Here is a 21,484-nt window from a genome sequence, read left to right as displayed (position 1 = left end):
TGATAGCATCAAGGTTGCTTCATTCTTATGCTAGTTGAAGTAAACATTAATAAAGTAAAAACTAAGAGGCAGTCATGGGGCTAATGAAGAGTCAACATGGCAGATTAGCATTCAAGGTGGAGTCACTTTTGTCTCCATTGATGCGGACACTGAAGTGAGTCAAACCACCTAGTGTTATTCTAGGCACCACCAATTATGAGTTGCCTGACTTTGGACGAGGTATTTTGCCTGTCTCATTTCCGTTTCCAGAGATGAAATGGATCTCAAGGGGCATTTTAAGGAGTAGTTTCAAGTTTTAAAGGGGATGAAATATATTAAAGTATTTCAAGAACTGCAAAGTACTATATAAAGAACTATTACAGTTTGTGTTTATGTCAGCAATTGGATTTACTTACTCTTTATGTTGGTATGAGAAATTTTCCTTCTCGTGTTTTCCATTTTCTGGGAAAAAAATAAACAAAACACCTTCCTTGAATCTTAGTTTCCTCCTCAGTCGCTACGCTATTTCTCTGCATAACTTATGAACTAATTTTTAAAGCAATAGACCTTGATTATGAACTTAAAATTCTCCAAAATGACCTCCTAAATCTTAGATCCAATCACCTTCCTTCCAATTCCTGAAATCAGTCTCATGTCATCTGACACGAGCTGTTACAACACTCTTAAAGTTCCTCCCCTGGCTTTCATTAATCTGAAACTAAGTACTCAGATCACTCTTTCATTCATTTAAACACTCATCCATCCAGTGATTCAACACATATTTATTGGTCCCTTGCTGTAGTTAGGTACTGTTTGGAAGCACTAGAAATAAAGCAGTGAACAGTGAACACAGCAGGAGAAATCCCTGCCCTCATGGAGCTTACAGTCAGTGGGAGAGAAAGACAGTGAACACATAGATACTGACAGGTGTTGCATGACTAGCGTCCTTGCACGCTGCCCGTGGGTGACACACAGTTGCTGCTGACCATGGACAGCATCTGGATGGTAATACCAAGAGAAGAGCCTTTGGGAGTGCATTCCAAGTCTCACTGTCCCCTCTTCTTTCCTACTGCCCTAAAGGAAACGTTATGTATTGTTTGGTCTTTGTCATCCTTTTCCCCCCTTAAGTCTTTTTAGCAGTTTATTTTTTTAATTAATAAAACAATTTCCATTGCTAGGTTAAACCATTATGACCTATCAGTATGCTTACGCCCTGTGTTTGAGAAGCTGGACTTCTAGCCCATTGTGAGTACTGGCTCTTCACATTGTGGTCTCATTTATGGTAAATATTGCCAAGGACTTATGTATACATTGTCTATTTTTTAATGTTTACAGGGACATTCCTTTTTTCTATGTGTGAATCTAACTTACATTTTTAAGGAAACAATTCAGATAATATACACTTAAAGTCACTGGAAAAAAAAAAAAGAAGGAAGAAAATTTATTGATAATACCATCCCCCAAACAAATCTATTTTTATTTTTCTGGACTCACTTTATATATTTGTTAAGATTCATTCCAAAATATCATAAATAATTTTTCTAGTTCTGGTCAATTATAATGGCATTCAATTTCTGCTCCTCTGTTCCACCTCCCACCTTTTAAGAGGAATTTTCTTCTCAAACACAACATGTTTTCACATCTCTCACACACATTCACATAGTCACAATCACCCTGAAGCCTTCAGTGACTCTTAACTTTGTGGTTACTCCCTGAAGGGACAGATTCTCAATGTTTAGAGGCAGAGATCTAATACAATCATCGTCATATTTTTTGTTTATGTCCTCCCTAAAATAAATTTGAAAATCTATATACTTTCATGAACAGTTGTAAGTTATTGCAGGTGCCTGTAGTACCAGCACTTTGAGAGGCCGCAGTGGGTAGATTGCTTGAGGTTGGAAGTTTGAGACCATCCTAGCCAACATGACTAGTGAAACCGTGTATCTAATAAAAATACAAAACTTAGCCAGGCTTGGTGGCACATGCCTGTAATCCCAGGTACTTGGGAGGCTAAGGCGGAGAATCGCCTGGACCCAGGAAGCGGAGGTTGCAGTGAGCTGAGATCACATCACTGCACTCCAGCCTGTGTGACAGAGTGAGACTAGGTCTCTAAATAAATAAATAGTTACAAAGGATGCATTTTGTGCCATAGTGTAAATATTGACAGTTAAGACATAGCATTACTCTTATAAACACTGTCAGTGAAATAAAGATCTAAATTTCTTTTCAATTTGCAATTCATTATTATCCATTTAAAAAGACATAAGCAAGTTTTTATTTAACCGTTGTTTTCCTTTCTCCTGAACTTGTATTTATATTATCATTCCCCTACAGAAATGTATGCTAATATAATACATATTTATGCTTTGAAAAATATAATAAGCATCCTATTATTTCTGCAAACAAATACATGTATATAAAATTAATTTTCTGTTTAATTTCCATGATTGTAAGGCTCCAAGTGCTAAGATACTCCCTCGGATTGAGTTAACATTACAGTTATTATTGATACCAAATGGATGAAAACTATGCAACTAAATTCTTTGATAATTAAAATTTAACAGTAAAATTTTGTTACAAATTCTTTCCTTAATGAAATGGTAGGATTTTCCCCCTAATTGGCAAATAAATCTTTGGGTGAATATTACCTATGGACAGAGCTCTACTCCTTTTTGTGTGTATGCAGGAAGTATTGAAACATATTATTTAAATAAATGGTTTGCTTGGAATAAAAGGAGTGTTGTTACAGGAAAGTCACTCAATTCATTGAATATCTTCCAAACTGTAAGTCAAAAATGATGTAGTAGCAGACCTGCTTGCAAAGGATCTTGGATATTAGAATATTGTGTTTCTCTAAATGGATAATCATGTTTTGAATTGTTCCTAGCATGCCACCCCAATTTCTGGTGCTCAGCTACTTAAATTCTGTCATTATGTGTCACATGACGTTTAGGATGGGTGAGAAAAATGTCTTTTTTGTGACTAGTGAGAAGTTGGCAGTAAAATAGCCTTGACAGTAGGCTCAGTCTTGGATCAATTTTAGGAAGTAATTCACCTAAAATGTGGAAATCATCTCTGTACCTGTACCCCTAAGAAAAGCCTCCCATGTTCTACTTAAGGCCATGGCTCTAGATAATAGGAGAACAGAAGTATATGTCTATATTTAAAAACTGGATAGTGGCCTGAGGTCTACCAGCTGTGGGCAGAGAGTGGAAATGGGACTCAGGAAGGCTCTCCAGAGAGTCATGTATGTTTAATGAAGGTTGATATAAAAGAAACTACCATTTTTCCATACAGGTGTGCATGATCTTGCTGCTAGGCTCAGCACATCTTACTCAACTATTCATGACCAAAAGCATAGGAATCCAGTTGGCATTGCTGTTGGAGTTGTTATTACATATTTTGACAGGAAATTTCAGAAAAAAATAAAACCCTATAGATAACAGTCTTCTCGATTCATTTTGCCTGTAGCACAGTAAACAGACAGCATTTGACTCATTTAAAATACCTTCAAAGCCTGCAAAAACAAAACCAAACTGAAGGTCAAATAATCTATGCTTATTATAGGGGAAAATGTGTTTTCTCTTAGTCAAGTGCATTATGCTAACATGGCTCTCCTGATGAAGTCTGGGAGAAAAAAGTTGAAAAAGTAAATGCCGGTGAAAATTAGAAAGTCCTCATCAAACTTCCTTCAAAAAGGACTTGAAAAGATTCATTTAATTGTTCTTCCTAAATGTGATAAGTACATTTAATATTCCTTTACTTTAGACGTACATTAACATCAGAAGGCCAAGGGTAATGAAAATGCTGACTAAAAAATTGTAAAATCCCATTTTTACCTGTATTTAAGCTTTTCTCTATTAACAAAGTGGTATTCCTTTAGAAACTGAATTAACTCTTTCAAGTTGCAGGCATTTCATTTAGTGTCCTGAAAGACACACTTTATAATAAGCAACATGTTTAATTACCAAAGGGCTCTACATAGGTGGTAGAGGGGATAATTCTTTTGGTGTTAGCATTTTTGTGTCAATATGCAATCAACTCTGATTTTGTTACTAGACTTCTATACCATTTGAAGTATTTATATATTAGTGTTTGTGCACAGCAAAGTTCTTGGGAACTAAATTATATTTTTTAGTTATCTGCCTAACATAAGGCAATGTGGGAAGTGTTCTTAGAACTCAGTAAAATTATGCTTAATATCTTTATTTAAGCTTTGACCTAAAACTTAATCAGTGATTTTATAGAATTATTTTAAATGCAGAAATCAATGGTGCATGATATTCCTAGAATTTTCACTGTGAATTGAAGTCTACTAGGATTTTTCGTAGCAAAATGCTATAATGGATGATATATCTTTAACATAGTCTCATTGGCTACAATAGAAATGGATAAGAGCATCATATCTCAAACACCTACAAATGATACTAAAGTTTTCCAAAATGTTTTTGTGCCAATTGAGTCATCAATCTCATAAAATTATATCTATTGATATACTATCATGATATGCAATAAAGCATTCTCATTTAACTTCAGAGTATTTTCCTTTTTACTAAAGGAGAAAAACCTCAGGACCATGGAATTCAGAAGAGTTTTTTAAAAAGTTAGCAAAGTTAGAGGAGATGTCAGGGAAAATTTAGTCACTTCTTACATTTCATCATTCTTTTAAGTAATTACTATAAATAACACTGCTTTCCTCCATATCCAATATTTTATAATTTATAAATGAAACTGGTGTCATCCTTCAAAGTAAACCCCTTCTGAAACTGAAAAATTATTCGAGCAACCATGCATTATTTGCAGAAACTGTATGTTATATTGCCTTGGCACAAGAAAATTAGGAACATCATTTTTGCATCAACCTTCTACAAATTTCCCCCATGATTTATTTTAAGCAAATGTGATTTTGTTGGTATTTTCTTCCCTCCCTCACCCATCCCCAGAACTCTTGGGAATACCAAAAATACTGAAAGGCACCAGATGCCCAGTAATCCTACGTAGACTTTTATTATATTGTCCTTGGAATATGTTTACTTAAGATAAAAATAACAGAAACGTTAAATCAATAAAGAGTCCAAAGATACTGAATTCCTCCATGTTCCCAATATTCCATTTTGAGTTTCTTCCCCTGTTGTCCTGGCATTTGCAGCAGTGGAAATTTCCTATGGTGTGCTTCCATTAGCCTGTTATTCGTGAAATCAGTTCTGCACTAGCTATTTTACAGCCATTCATTCAAACAAATTCCCACCTGTTATTCCTCTGCTGTGCATCTTGCTCCCTGGTAACTTTAAAATCTACCATTCATTTTCCAGTGCCAGCATATGGTGATAAGTATTGAATATGTTTTGAATGAACTTGCAATAAATTCAGTAATAGCTGTCTATTCCCTTCATATTGGAAAAGAGGGAAGACAAACATTTTTTCTTGGTGCAGTACTGTCTTTTTTTCCCATCTCGAAGACCACCATCTTGGTTTTCTTTGTCCTTCTATTTTATCATTTTTGAAGAGTAGAGACAGCACTGGCCTGTCTTGAAGGATCTCTACCCAGTCAGATTCTCCATGCCCATGGAAATTTCCAAGTAATGTCCTCTTCTTTGTTAATGACAGTCCCTGGCTTAATTGTCATCCAACTGATTAGAGCATGACCAAACTAGTGTTGTATAATCTCCCTTAAACTGATATTTCTCTTATTTTTTTTTCTCCTTTGTTGAGGCTTTTCAGAAAAGGTCCACTCTGGTGCTTTGCAGGGTGAAGTTAAGAATGGGCAATATTCGTGGAATCACAGTGTCGGTTTGAGCCAGGAGGACTTTCTCATAGGGCTTATCAGGAATTAGAATCACTGATGTGAATCTCTATGTGTGCTAACAACTAGGTGGTCCAGAAACTACACAGCATTAACACAACTGGCAGGAAACAATCATTGTATATAGAGGAGTGGTGATTGATTGATCAATCAATCAATAGATAATACTAACACGAATTTCATATCTATGTGTTGTACATCCAAACTTACTGAAAACACCACAATATGATGTGTCTATCCATGTTCCTGTGTGTATAGGACATATTTTAATATTATTCACCTCTTACCATATGCCAGCTACTTATACTAGGTGTTTAAAGCTGTACATGTTCCTGAGAGAGTGATTGATTTGGTTTTTCATTCTTGAAAATGGCACATCCCCTTACTTTAAAGGCAGATTGTGCGTATTTCAAAGCAGATCCATTATAAGTATGTAAATATTCCTGTACAGAGGCTAGAAATTCATAGCTTTTACCAAAGTGGATTCTCACTTCAGTGACTCATATTTAAACTCACTGCTAAAATGTTTCTTCTAAATGAAGTAATATTTAAGCTATAATTTCTAGCCAAGGAAGACAACTATTTCCTGATGAGACACTTAGGGATCTTGTTTTACATTCTGCATGCACATATTGAAAATTCACATTTGAGTAAAGTTCCCAATGTCAAGCACACTGCCCAAATAAAAGGCAAATCCTCATAATGGTACAGCAAGGTAAAATTTAAATGATGTCTTCGACTGGGTAAACACATTAGAAAGCTGTCTGAAATATGTATTTAACTAGTATAAAGAACTATTTTATTATAATGAATGAAAAATATCCATACTTTTGTATGCATATATATATATGTTTATATGTCTGTGTATAATTTAAATGCTAAATTTGGAAATATTCCAGTTTTTCAAATGATTGATAACCTAACATTTACTGACTTCTGGGGCAGTTTTACTTATGTTTGAAGGAATGACATTAAATACAGAAACTGAATGTAGGTGACACTGAATTTGTAATATACTCTGACAAGTACTAACATAGGACTGGCAGGGACCAACATAGAACTTAAATAACCTTATTTCCTATGTCCTGCTTTTGTTTTGTAAGTGTTCCACAGCATGAATGTTACTTAAACTTGGCTTCAGAAATTCTGCAGTTATAGTTATTAGATATGCAAATTATATCTATTCCTTTTATCCCAGACCCAGAAAGTTCTGTCATTTTAGGGCTTGCAAATGCTGCATAAGCATCATGCTTTTCTGGGGAGGTTCCTAGTTAATAAGTAAATTAAAATTTTAAAAATAGGCTGAATATTTTATCACGGTGGCATTATAAACATTTGTCATCCATGTAGGGAACGTTTTTCCTTCAGGCTCTGATTTGCAATTCATAATTGTTTCCTGTCTTATCCTTGTTCTCTCTCAATGCTACAAGATGAAGAAAAGATAGTTTTAGAGTATACATATTTTAATCAATATTCAAATGGAATTAGAAGGCCCGCAGGTTTTCTGTGTGTATGCTTGGAAATTCATCTTCACCAACCACCATTAGCAACAGTTGAAATAATAGGTGACTTCTCAAGAGAGAGTATTAAAATATCATTCAGGTCATGCACGTCAAACTAATTTTGGCATCATGTAATTCAGGGTTGATATTACTTAGATGGTTTCTTTTTTGATATAACTATATGGGTAAATACAGCCTGTATTTGATGTTAAAGAATTGTGTCTCAGCCAGTCACGGTGGCTCACACCTGTAATCCCAGCACTTTGGGAGGCTGAGGCAGGCAGATAATGAGGTCAAGAGATGGAGACCATCCTGACCAACATGGTGAAACCCCGTCTCTACTAAAAATACAAAAATTAGTTGGGTATGGTGGCATGCATCTGTAGCCCTCAGGAGGCTGAGGCAGGAGAATCTCTTGAAGCCTGGAAGCAGAGGTTCCATGAGCTGGGATCGCACCACTGCACTGCAGCCTGGCAACTGAGCAAGACTGTCTCATTTTTACAAAAAGGAAGAAGTCCTTTTAAACTCAAATATGGCAGTAGGAATTCATTTTATGGAGAAACTATTCTTTCTCTTTTTAAATAGCTTTATCAAGATACAATTTATGTACCATAAAGTTCTCCTGTTTGTAGAGGCCAAATGTTTAGTAAATTTACAGTGTTAGCAAGCACCACTGTTTCCATCGTCTAATTATAGAACATTTTTGTCACACAAAAAGAAAACTTAGGCCCATCGGCAGTCACTCTCCAGCCCCCACACCTGCTTCCATCATTCCCTTGCCCCAGCCCCTGGCAACCACTAACCTACTTTCTGTATCTATGGATTTGCTTATTCTGGACATCTTATATAAATGGAAACATACAATATGTGGTCTTCTGTGACTGGCTTCTGTCACTTAGCATAATGTTTTCCAAGTTTATGCATGATACAGTAAGTATCACAATTTTATTCCTTTTAATTGGTGAATAATATTTTGTGGTATAGATATACCACATTCTATTTACTCATTCATCAGTTGTAGAATATATGGATTGTTTCCAGTTTGGAGGTATTTTGAAGGATGCTATAAACATTTGTGTAAAAGTTTTTGGGTGATGTATATTTTTATTTCTCTTCAGTATATAACTAAAAGTAAAATTGCTGGATCATATGGTAGTTTTATGTTTAATCTTTGAGGAACTACCAAACTGTTTTTCCAAAGCGACTGTACTGTTACACATCCCCATTAGTGCTATATAAATGTTTCAAAGTCTTCACATGTACACCCACACTGGTTATTATCTTTCTTTTTTATTGTTGTCATCTTAAGGATATGAAGCAGTATCATATTTTGATTTGCATTTCCCTAATGACTAATGAGGTTGAGCATGTTTTGTGGAGTTTGTTAGCCATTTGCATATCTTCTTTGGAAAAATGTCTACTCAAATTTTTTGCCTGTTCTTCAACAGGGTTCTTCGTCTTTTTGTTGTGGAGTTGTATATATTCTGAATACTAGACTCCTATCAGATATATGAGTTGCAAATATTTTCTCCCATCTGTTGGTCATCATTTAAATTTCCTGACAATGTCCTTTGATACACAAAAGTTTTCATTTTTATGCATTTTATAAAGTCCTATTTATTTTTTCTTTTGGTGTCATTCTAAGAATCCATTCTTAAATCCAAGATCATCAAGATTTACCCCATATTTTTCTTTCATTTGCTCTTATATTTAGGTCATAAATCCATCTAGAGTCAGTTTTTATACATGGCATGAGGTAGGGTAGGATCAAAGTGTATTTTTTTGCATGTGGATATCCAATTGACCCAATATGACTTGGTGAGAAGATTATCCTTTCCCCATGAATGGTCTTTGTACCGTTGTTGAAAATCAATCGGCCATAAATGTGTAGGTTCATTTCTGGTGTCTCAGTTCTGTTTCACTGGTCTGTATGTCTGTTCTTACACCAGTACCACTGTGTCGTTGTTGCTATTTTATAAAAATGCATAACATTCTTAATATTTTTTTAGAGTACATTGTCGTTAACTCACTGCACATTGTCATACAGCACATCTCTAGAACATTTTCATCTTGCATGAGTGAAACTCTATATCCATTAAACAGCAACTCCCATTTTCTTCACCGCTTAATCCCTGGTAACTGTCATTCTGCTCTCTGCTTCCATGAGTTTGTCTACTCTAGCTACCTCATGTAAGTCGAATCATGCTGTATTTGTTCTTTTGTGACTGGCTTATTTTACTTAGCATAATGCCCTCAAGGTTCATTCACAATGTAGCAGATGATAGGATTTCTTTCTTTTTTAAAGCTGAATAATATTCCATTTACTATATTCCATTTATTTCTCATTCATTCGTTGATGGACATTTAAGTTGTATACCTCTTAGCTCTTGTGAACAATGTTTCAGTGAATGAGAATCTAATGCCTCCACTGATCTGACAGGAGAGGGAGCTCACACAGTAACAATTAAAGCATTGTTTTAATAACCATTTGGTTACTTTAGCTTTGCAGTACATTTGAAATCAGGAAATGTGAGTCCTCCAACTGAGCTCTTCTTTTTCAAGATTGTTTGAGTATTTGGGCATTTGCAATTTTATATGAACTTGAAGGAAAGTGATTAGAATTTTGATAGCAATTGCAATGAATCTATAAATTGTTTAGAGTAGTATTGCTATCTTAACAAAATGTGCCTTATAGTCCATAAACACGGGATGCCTTTCCATTGAGTTAGGTCATTTATAATTTACTTCAGCAATGTTCTGTAGTTTTTCATGTAAAATTCTATCATTTCCTTAGTTGATTTATTCCTAGGTATTTTATAGATGCTAATGAAACAATTTTTGTAATTTTCTTTTCACATGGTTCATTGCTACCGTATAGAAACCCAACACATTTTTGTGTGGTTGATCTCTTGTACCCTGTGTAACTTTGCTGGATTTATTTATTAGCTCCGGTAGGTGTGTGTGTGTGTGTGTGTGTGTGTGTGTGTGGTGTGTGTGTGGATTCTTTGGAATTTCCTGTATATACTGTATTCGTCCATTTTTATACTGCCATGAATAAGTATAACTGGATAATTTATAAAGGAAAGAGGTTTAATGGAATCACAGTTCCACATGGCTGCGGAGGCCACACAATCGTGGCAGAAGGCCAAGGAGAAGCAAAGGCACGTCTTTCATGATGGCAGGCAAGAGTGCTTGTTTGGGGAACTCCCACTGATAAAACCTTAAGATCTCATGACACTCACTACCATGAGAACAGTATGGAGAAAACCATCTCCATGATTCAGTTATTTCCTCCTGGGCCCACCCTTGATATGTGGGAATTAGTACAATTCAAGGAGAGATTTGGGTGAGGACACAGCCAAATCATTTGATATAGGATTGTGTAATCTGTAAGTAGAGATAGGGTTCTTTTTTGTTGTCGTTTTTTGTTTGTTTGTTTGTTTGTTTGTTTTTTTTGAGGTGGAATCTCACTCTGTCACCCAGGCTAGACTGCAGTGGCAGGATCTTGTCTCACTGCAACCTCCACCTCCCAATTCTCTGCCTCAGCCTCCCAAGCAGCTGGGATTACAGGCACCTACCATCACGCATGGCTAATTTTTGTATTTTTAGTAGAGACAGGGTTTCACCATCTTGACTAAGCTGGTCTTGAACTCCTGACCTCAAGATCCACCCATCTTGGCTTCTCAAAGTGGAGTAGAGGTCATTTTAAGTCTATGTTTTAAGTTTAGTTTTATTATTATTATTGCTGAAAGACTGGCTACAGTTTTCAATACAATGTTAAATAGCAGTAATGAAAGCAAGCTTCCTTGTCTTGTCTTTATCTTAGAGGGAAATCTTTCAGTCTTATATCATTGAGTATGATGTTAGCTGTGAATTTTCATAAATGGCATTATCATGTTTAGGGAGTTCCCTTCTATTCCTAGTTTTCTGTATATTTTTATCATAAAAGTGTGGCAGATTTCATTAAATGTCCTTTCTGCATAACTGAGAGGATTGTGTGTGTTTTTTTTTCCTTCGTTCTATTAATAGGCATGTATTATACTGACAGAGTTTCTTGTGTTGAGTCTCCCATAACTTTCTGGGAGAAATCTCAGTTGGTCAGTGTGTAGCATAATCCTTTCAATATGCTCTTGGATTCACTTTGATAGTATTTTGTTAAAGACTTTTTCATCAACATATATAAGGGGTATTGGTCTATAGTAGGGGCTCCCAACCCCCTGGTCTGTGGATCATGGTCTGGTAGGAACTGGGCCACACAGCAGGAGATGAGCAGCTGGTGAGTGAGCATTACTGCCTGCCTGAGCTCCACCTCCTATCAGATCAGTGGGGGCAATAGATTCTCGTACAAGCACGAACCCTACTGTGAACTGCACATGCAAGAGATCTAAGTTGTGTGCTTCTTATGAGAATCTAACTAATGCCTGGTGATCTGAGAGAGAACAGTTTCATTCCACAACCATTCACCCCCACCCCACCATTAAGAATATTATCTTCCACGAAACTGGTGCCAAGAAGGTTGGAGACCACTGGTCTGTAGTTTTCTTTCCTTATTATGCCTTTGTCTGGCTTTAGTATCAAGTAATGCTGGCCTCTCAGAATGAGTTAGGAAGTGTTACCTCATCTTCTGTTTTTTTGGAAGAGTTTAAGAAGAATTTTTCTTCATTCTTCTTTAATGTTCAGTAGAACTTACAAGTCAAGCCATCTGGTTCAGAGTTTTTCTTTGTTAGGAGGTGTTTTATGACCGACTCTTTGTCTTTACTTGTTATAGGTCTATTCATGTTTTTTATTTCTTCATGATTCAGTCTTGGTAGGGTGTATGTTTCCAGGAATTTGTTGTATCAAGGTTATATAATTTGTGGGTGTATATATTATATTACCACAAACGGGGTGGTTGAAAATAACAGAAATTATTTCATAGTTCAAGAGCTTAGCAGTCTGAAATCAGATTGTCAGAAGCCAAGAAGTCGGAAATCAGGTTGTCAGGTGGTTCTTTCTGGATGCTTGGAGGGAAACACTGTCCTGTGCCTCTCTCTCAGCTTCTGTGGGTGGTTGCCAGTAATCCTTGTTATTCCTTGCTTATCAATGCATTGCTCTGGTCGCTGCCTCAATCTTCATATCACCTTCTTCTTTGTGTCTCTGGGTGTCCTTTTTCTGTCTCTTACAGAGACACTTTTTAGGGCTTATCCTAATGAAGTATGATCTTATCTAAATCCTTACTTTATTTACATTGGCAAAGATTCTATTTCCAAATAAAATCACATTTGTAGGTTCTGGATGGACATGCATTTTGTGGGGATACTATTTAACCCACCACAGCATACAAATGTTCATAGCATTTTTATATAATCATCTTTACCTCTGCAAGATTGAGAGTAAAGTTTCTTCTTTCATTTCTGATTTTAGTGACTTTTTCTTTTCTCTCTTTTTGATAGTCAGCCTAGCTAAAAAATTGTCAATTTTGTTGATCTTTTCAGAGAACCAGCTGTTGGTTCCATTGACTTTCTCTGCTGCTTCTCTATTTGCTTTTTTGTTTATCTCCACTCTAATCTTTATTATTTCTTTTCTTCCAGTAGCTTTGGGTTTAGTTTTCTCCTTTTTTTCTAATTCCTTAAGGTAAAAAGTGAGGTTATTGATTTGAGATCTTTCTTCTCTTTTAACATAGACATTTATGGCTATAACTTTTGGCATCTTGTTTTCATTTTTATTCATCTAAGTATTTTCTATTTTCCCTAGTGATTTATTCTTTAACCCATTGTTTGTATGAAAGATATGTGTTTTTTCATTTTCACATCCTTGAGAATTTTTCAGTTTTTCCTGTCATTGATTTCTAGCTTCATTCCATTGTGATCAGAGAAGACACTTTGTATGATTGCAATCTTTTCTAATTTAAGACTTGAAATTTAGCAGTCCTTTTTTGACTGAAATGTATCAATCTCTTTCTTGACTAAGCACTCTTCCAGTTGCTGTCAGTTTTTATTAGATTCCAGTGTCCCGAAAAGTTTATTCTGTCTTGTCATTTTTTGCTAGTTTTGCTGTTTTCGTCAGTGGAGGGACCAATTCTTGGCACTATTTCTGCCGCTTCTGTGACATCACTCATCTTCCATGCTTATGTTACAGACATCTGTTACGTGCCTTCCTTCAGGAGCCCTCCGTGTCTACTCTGACTTCTCAATTCTGAGCCAATTGTCCTCTTGTGGGTTCCCTTTACATTGCATTTCCTGAAGATAATTATTTCCCTGAAATGGCTGAATATGAACATACTCTGAGCATCCCAACAATGGCACAAAGTTTCTTCTTTCATCCAAGTAAATGGCTGAGTAAAAGTTGCACAAATGAAGAAAGAGGAAATAGATTTAATTTCCCATGAGCCTACTACAAAGCCTATTTATAGGTTACTGTTGAAAATAATAATAAAAAATACTTAACACAAATGATACTTCACATGTAATTTAATCATTCTTTAGGATCTGGTGATATGATAAGATTATGAGTAAAATCAAAAGATCATAATAACAAGAGTCATCTTAGATGACATATTATGACTCATATTATGACTCTTAGGAATCATCATTGAATATGACTATACATTAGAAACTATGGAAGAAACCATCACCTCTTGCCCAAAAGGACATTTAGAATTTATTCTAGCTGAATGTTTTACTTACAATAACTTATTTGTCTTCTGAGAGCAGAAGATAGATACGTTTATTTAATTATTTTGGTTATATGATGTTCATAGAAACAAGCACCTGGTAGGTGTGTGTTCATTGTGTATATATAGACTTTTAACTTTCACATGTTTTCTTGCTTATTTAAGAAACAGTCACATGTTACATTGGCTACTATTAGGAATAGCTAATGTGAGCACCCATGCATGAATGTTGGTCCAGATACAGAAATCATAAGTGCATTAGAGACCTGATATTAAATATTATTACATGGCTATGAATATGCTAGACCTCAAATCCCATTTAGAAAATATAAGAATTACTTGCTACAGTATTTTGACAAACAAGGCTAGTCAGGTAGATAAGTCTCTGTCCTACCCAACAATATAGCTTTATTAAGGGTTCTTTTTGTATTCTTTGTTATGCTTCAATGTGTTGCACTTTAACCTTAAAAAAAAAACAAAAAACAAAAACAGTGTTTCCAAACTAGGAGCTCAATGATTTTTGCTATTTTGTTTACTTTTTGTTTATGTTACAAGGATGCTTGTTTCTAAATTTTACTATTTTTTTAAAACTAGTAAACCATAATATCAATTCCAAAATAATGTATGGCAATCATTATACACAGACAGAAATTTTAAAAAAGAACTAAATCTAAATGCAATGAATTCATATCAAAATCTTACTTGACTCACAAACTTTTGTCTGTCTTTTCAGGAAAATAAAATTGGAATCATTGACCATTTTCTTTTTCATCACTAATATTGTAAATTCTTGGCAAAAGATTATTATTTTTAAAATAAATTTTATTGTGTATTTTTAAGGTATATATCATGATGTTTAAGATACGTGGACATAGTAAAATAGTTACTGTAGTGGAACAAATTAACATATCCCTCATCTTACATAGTAGTCACCCATCCTTTCTCAGAGAGCAGCTGTAATCTTTTTCTTTAGCAAAAGTCCTGAATACAATACACTAGTGTTAACTATAGTCTTCATTTTGTACATTAGATGTTTCTAATTATTCATCCTACATAGTTGCTACTTTTCATCCTTTATTTATATATACCCATTCCTTGCCCCAATCCTAACCCTTATAACCACCATTTTATTGTCTAGCTTTATGTAATTGACCCTTTTCCCCCCCGATGCCACATATATTTGAAATCATGCAACATTTTTCTTTCTGTGTCTGCCTTTTTTCATTTAGGATAATGTCCTACATGTCCATCCATGTTGTGGCAGATGGCAGGAAGTTCTTTTTCTAAGAATGAGTAATATATTATTATCCATATATATCACAGTTTCTTTATCCATTCTTCCCTTGATGCACACCTATGTTATTTTCATATCTTGGCTATTGTTAATAAAGCTGCAGTAAGCATGAGAGTGCAGATATCTTTGCAAGGTGGTGATTTTGTGTCCTTTGGGTATATATAACCAGAAAAAGGATTACTGGACTTTCTGCTGGTTTTATCTTTAGTTCCTTTCAGTACCTCCATATTGTTTTCTATAATGGCCACATCAATCTCTTTTCCCACCAACAATGTGCAAGAGTTTCTTTTTCTCCACACCCTTGCCAACACTTGTTATCTTCTGCTTTTATCCTTACAGGTGTGAAATGGCATCTCATAGTGCATTTCTCTGATGACTAATAATGTTGGGAACCTTTTCATGTTCCTGTTGGCCATTTTTGTGTCATGTTTGGAGAAATGTCTATTTAAGTCCTTGGCAAAAGGTTATGAACAGCATGTAAAAGTTAGATGAGAGCTCAAGTGAGTACAAAAAAGAATGTTATCATCATCCACTTATTCGTTTACCCAAGTTTACTTTCCGGTTTATGATGAATATCTGGAAAGCTACAGCTGCACTATTTAAAAAATAAACAAAAATCCACATTACCAACTAAAAAAAATTAATCTCAGCATTATATTTCTAAAGAGAGATTGTGTTCTTTATTGTTGCTAAAAGAACACATTTTTTCAGTAATTTTTTTTCTAATTATCTGTAAATTTACAAGTAGCCCACAGAAGTACTCCAAGCTTGAGGTGTTATTCTATTTTAAATTTGAAGTGTGAGTTTTTAAAACTCTTTTCTTTGTTTTGGTTTTGCTAAACATATAGATTTATCTAATATTTCAGAGGTTTTTTTTATGTTGAATGTTTTACACAGACCAGTTTGTGAATCATTTTGGATCACTGAAATCTACTCAGACTTAAATACTGGTATAAATGTTATCCCGAGGAAACTCATGATAAAATTAAAAGTGCATGATACACCCATGGAAGGGCTAAAATAGTGACAATCACAAACACTGTGAAAATGTGGATAAAACTGGAGGTCTCACACATTACTGGTAGAAATGTAAAATGTTACAAATAAGCTGGAAACAGTTTGGCAATTTTGTGCAAAACTAAACATGCTCTTACCACCATGTGATCCAGCAATTCCACTCTTGGGAACTTCATCCAGAGAAATGAAAGTTTATATGCCTACAAAAACCTGTATATAAATGCTCATGGAAACTTTATTACTAATAAGAAAGTACTGGAAACAACCCAGATATCCTTCAGTGGGTGAGTAGTTAAATAAATTCTGATACATCCAAATAATGAAATACTACTCAGCAATGAAAAGAGATGAACTATTAATATATGCAACAACTTGGATGGTCCTTAAGGGTATTATGCTCAGAAAAAAAGTCAAGCTCAAAAGGTTACATATTGTATAGTTTCGTTTATGTAACATTCTTAAATGATAAAATTATAGAGTTGAAAAAAATAGATTAGTGTTTGCCAGGTGATAGGGACATTGGATGAGGTGAAGGTAGCAAAAAGGAGTTCTTTTATGATGATAGAACAGTTCTGTAGGTTGATTGGGGTGTTTGGTCCCACAAATGAATACATGCTATAGAGTAGCATAGAGCTGTGTATATACATTCACATTCACACAAATGAATACAGGTTCCTAAACTCTAAAGTCTGAATAAGGTCTACAAACCACTTAATAGCAAGGTACTCATGTCACTTTCCTCATTTTTATATTACACCAGAGCTATATAAGATGTCACTATTGAGGCAAATTGAGGGAAGGGTACACAGGCGTTTATTATTTTGTAAACTATTTTTGAGCATAGATTAATTTCAAAATGACAAGATTTTTAAAGAGTATCTATAGCACAGTTATAAAACACTATGAAAAACAGAGATATCTCCTCACACGATTGGCATTTAAAGCAACATTGTCAGAAGCTTACTTTTAAAAGTCTTCAATTTGAAGTGATGATTTTTCTTTTAATTCAAGCATGCAGTTGTGTAAGATCAAAAGATGTGATTTGTGGACATGAAAGCTTCAACTCTGATCCCCTGTGCTCCATTTTCTTCTTCAACTGCCCTTTATTTGACCAGGAAGGATGTCATTTCCAAAAGTACTTGGAGACCCACATTTAACTTGAACAACATTGTTCTTTCAGATTATTAAGGCTGTTCAATTTTCTCTGTGGGTTGCTACCCCAAGTTGGAGACTCTTCTGAAATGTCAGACTGAGAAAATAGTACTGGTTCCAACACAATAAAAAAAAAAAAGAAAAGAAAAGAAAACCTTTGGAATGAATGCAATCAATAGCCTTTGAAAACAAAGTTAAAAAGCAACAATTGAATGCTAAGATGTATAAAACCATCTTGTTCCTTTTTTATTTGAATAGCAATGTGGCCAAGAAATGGGGAAACACAATAGACCATTTGATTCGATAAGCACTTAGCAAGTACCCGACTCATCATTGTAATGCCTTATATGATGTGCATGTTGTGCATAGCAGTGAAAGTTATAAGGATGAGCAAGACAGTCCACGCTGTTCAAGAGATCTCAGATTTGTATCCTCAATATTGGCAAATGCTCCAGGGTCTAATACCAGAACACTGAGTGAGAAGCACAGCATCGTATAACACCAATGGTGAGAAAACCAAAACCCAACAGTGTCAAAGGTAGAATAATTTAGTTAGCTCAAGTGAAAATTGGGTAGTCTTTGGAGAAAAGCATCAATCAGGAGAGAAATCGCAAGGCTACAGAAAATAAAAACCTGTGGTAAAGGCTTGCAAGATAGTAACCACACCAAATACGTTTGCAAGATAGCATCCATGCCAATAAGGAAAATGTATAAGAATTTGAAATTTCAGATTAATATTGTTTGGGGAATACAAAATTATTTTTTCTGTTTTCTTGTTGAGTGGCTCAAGACACACATGGATAAAGGAAAATTTTGAAACAATATTGCTCAGTTATGGGTAAAACTTGGCACTGTCTCCCATCCAAGTACTAACCAGGCCCAACCCTTCTTAGCTCTCAAGATCAGGTGAGATTGGGTGCATTCGGCATGGTATGGCCTTAGACAAAGTTGGCACTGTCTACAAAATAGCCTTTTAAAAGAAAAATCAACAGACTCCTCACCTTTATACCTATTTTTTGTTTCTGTTTTATTGTTGGAGAATTAGTTTTAGAATTAATGGATAGGAAACCATTCTATGAATACCTTTGTAAAGAAAGGCCAATTATATTTTACTTCACTTATTTGACTTAAAGTTTTTTACTCACTGACTTTCTATTGTTGATCATGTTGATTCTATTTTATTCAAGCCAGTATTAAGTTATCAGGAAAAGTAGAAATTAAAAAGATATTACTCTGGTATAAACAAAGTAAAGAATATTACTTTGACATGAAAAATGAGGTAGGTTAATGGGTGGGTAGAAGGATGGATAGAAGTGTGAAAAAGCAAATGCAGAAAAATGTAAATTGTACAGTCTAGGGGATACAGATGTGTACTATAAAAGTCTTTCATCTATTCTTCATGTTTGAAAATTTTCATACAATTCTGAAAAGAAAATCCAAAAAACTCACAAAGACAACTAGAAATTTTAGTGCCTAAATAAACAGCTTCGTTTCCTAAAATAATTTTTTAGTGATTTTGTCAATGTACTGGATAAAATTAAGAAAATGTTACAGAAACCAAAGCCTTGCTTTAAAAATCTCAAAATTAATTCTAGGTAAGGGATAGAATCATAGAGAAATAGCTATAGTAATTGAAAGTATCCGTTTATCTGGAAATACTTCTTCTTGCTCCATCAATATACTAGCATTATGTTTCTTCAGCATCTGAGTGTTCTTGTTACCTGTAAGCTCAAGTCCGCCACTCTCCAAGAGGGCCAAATGAAACAAATTAGATTTTTCCCTCAAATATAGAATATAAATATGGCAATGTATAGTTACTTGACTATAAAACATCAAAATTATATGGAACTAACCAAACAAATACAACAACAATTTTTACATCTAGTCATAAAAAAGAGTTTTGTGTGTTTTATTTTCTAATTTTAATCCCTATTGTCTCATATTAGTTCATTCTCACATTACGATAAACAACTACCCAAAACTGGGTAATTTTTAAAGGAAAGAACTTTAATCGACTCACAGTTCAGCATGGCTGGGGAGGCCTCACGAAACGTACAATCATGGCAGAAGGGGAAGCAAACACATCCTTCTTCACATGGTGGCAGGAAGGAGAATTTCCAAGCAAAAGAGGGAAAGACCCCTAGAAAACCATCAGATCTGGTGAGAACTCACTCACTATCAGGAGAATAGCAGGATGAGGGTAGCTCCCCAAGGATTCACCTCTCATGACATGTGGGGATGATAGAACTACAATTTAAGATGAGATTTGGGTGGGAACACAGACAAACCATATCATGTTTTAAATATTCTTTCCTCTTGAAGTCAAATTAGAATTTTTAATGAGTCTAAAAAGAGGCCTTATTAGTTTAGAATTGATTAATTGAGGAGCACTGACTTTCTGATTCAGGGCAAGTAGCCATTCATTGTCAGTGGATTTGTAGCTCCTCTGAATTACTGCAGGGATTGCTTCTCGCATTTATCACTTGTCCTTGAAATTCTCCATGAATTTTCCAAAAGTTTAAAAGCTGCAGATGCCCAAAGATGATGGTACCTTGGCAGTTCCATTGCTTCTAAGTAGGCCTGGATCTCAGAGATCTCAGACACGTTGATATTGACCTTCGAAGAGAAGTTATGTACAAAGGAAACATATCTACCAACCTCCTTTAGAAACAGGGTCAAATAACCAGATGGAAAATTTTCTAAAGTTGTCACATTAAACTTTAATAATACCTACACTTTACGGGGCTTTTAACTTTGCAAATCGCTTTCACATGCGTTATCTCATTTCATGTTCTATGGCAATGAAACTGTGTCTACTTTAGGGCTGAATCACAAGGCCATGCATATGAAAATGTTGACAGGGACATACAAAAAAGTCATTACTTTGCCTAGCAGAAGAATTCAACAGGAATTGGCTGGATTCAAGATCGGTTATTACAAAGGGTTAAGATTCGGCTCTATCGCTTGAGGTTTATCACTGATATTTGTCTTTTTTAAAAAAGGAGAACATGCCTTATTTCTTTGTTTCCTCCACTTCATCCTTCTTATTTCTGATTATCTTTTTCTTTGCCGTAAATCTGCAGGTCAGCCCAACGCCAGGGTGCATCCGTGCCCTCATGAAGATGCTGTACTGCCCATACTGTCGGGGGCTTCCCACGGTGAGGCCCTGCAACAATTACTGCCTGAACGTCATGAAGGGCTGCTTGGCAAATCAGGCTGACCTTGACACAGAGTGGAATCTGTTTATAGGTAAGTAGTGTTTAAACGGATCTGAGAACAGAGACGGGACAACAGAAAGTGTTTATGGGGCTTGATGAGTGGGTCAGAAGTTATAACCAATCAGACGCTGTGGTTCATGTCTATAACCCTAGCATTTTGGGAGGCCAATACAAGTGGATTGCTTGAGCCCAGGAGTTTGAGACTAGCCTGGGCAGCATTGTGAGACCCTCATCTCCACAAAAAATTAAAAAAATAAGCTGGGCATGGTAGCACTCATCTACGGTCTCAGCTGTTTGGGAGGCTGAGGTATGAGGATTGCGTGAGCTTCAGAGATTGCGGCTACAGTCAGCTGTGATTATGCCACTGCACTCCAGCCTGGGTGACAGTGGGATGCTGTCTCAAAAAAAAAAAATGTTATGATGACTTTTAGAGACTAGGATGATTTTTAAAACCACATTTAGCAAATTATAAATATTATTTTGAATTTTTCTTATGTTTTTACTATGATATGGGACAGTCCTGTTAAAGATTGTGCAAGCCAGCTATATTGAGCTAGCTGGTCTCTCTGATGAAAACAAAAGTAATCTTGTTGAAGTTCCATGCATTCCCATGAGAAGGGACGCTTTAGAAAAGAATCTTGTAAAACAGTGCACTGTACTCTGTTTTTTATTTGTATTACCTCAACATAGCCACAGATATTAGTAAACAAGGTTTTCCTTGAACACCTAGAATGAAAATAGATCAGTATTTTGCCAAAAATATGCAAATTTTCTATCTCATTCTGTGGAGAAGAAGGCTTTAAGCACACAAGCATGAAACAGGCTTCCAATCTCTAGAAGGCAGGAGGCAGGGAGGTGGGGAAAATG

At 35.4% G+C, this 21,484-nt stretch overlaps 1 protein-coding gene across 3 annotated transcripts in view; it reads left to right on the top strand.

The window, feature by feature from the left end:
- Positions 1-21,484, top strand: part of GPC6 (glypican 6) — a 1,167,663-nt gene that overhangs the window by 757,715 nt on the left and 388,464 nt on the right. For all 3 annotated transcript variants that reach the window (XM_074387545.1, XM_074387544.1, XM_003928197.3), the window contains exon 4: positions 20,483-20,648. In XM_074387545.1, coding sequence (XP_074243646.1) covers positions 20,483-20,648 — 166 coding nt within the window. The remainder of the gene's footprint in view (positions 1-20,482; positions 20,649-21,484) is intronic.

The sequence above is a fragment of the Saimiri boliviensis genome, chromosome 16 (assembly GCF_048565385.1).
Source record: "Saimiri boliviensis isolate mSaiBol1 chromosome 16, mSaiBol1.pri, whole genome shotgun sequence".
NCBI classification, from domain to species: domain Eukaryota; kingdom Metazoa; phylum Chordata; class Mammalia; order Primates; family Cebidae; genus Saimiri; species Saimiri boliviensis.
Note: the sequence above shows the minus strand (reverse complement) of the source record. Positions and strands in the feature narration are given on the sequence as shown.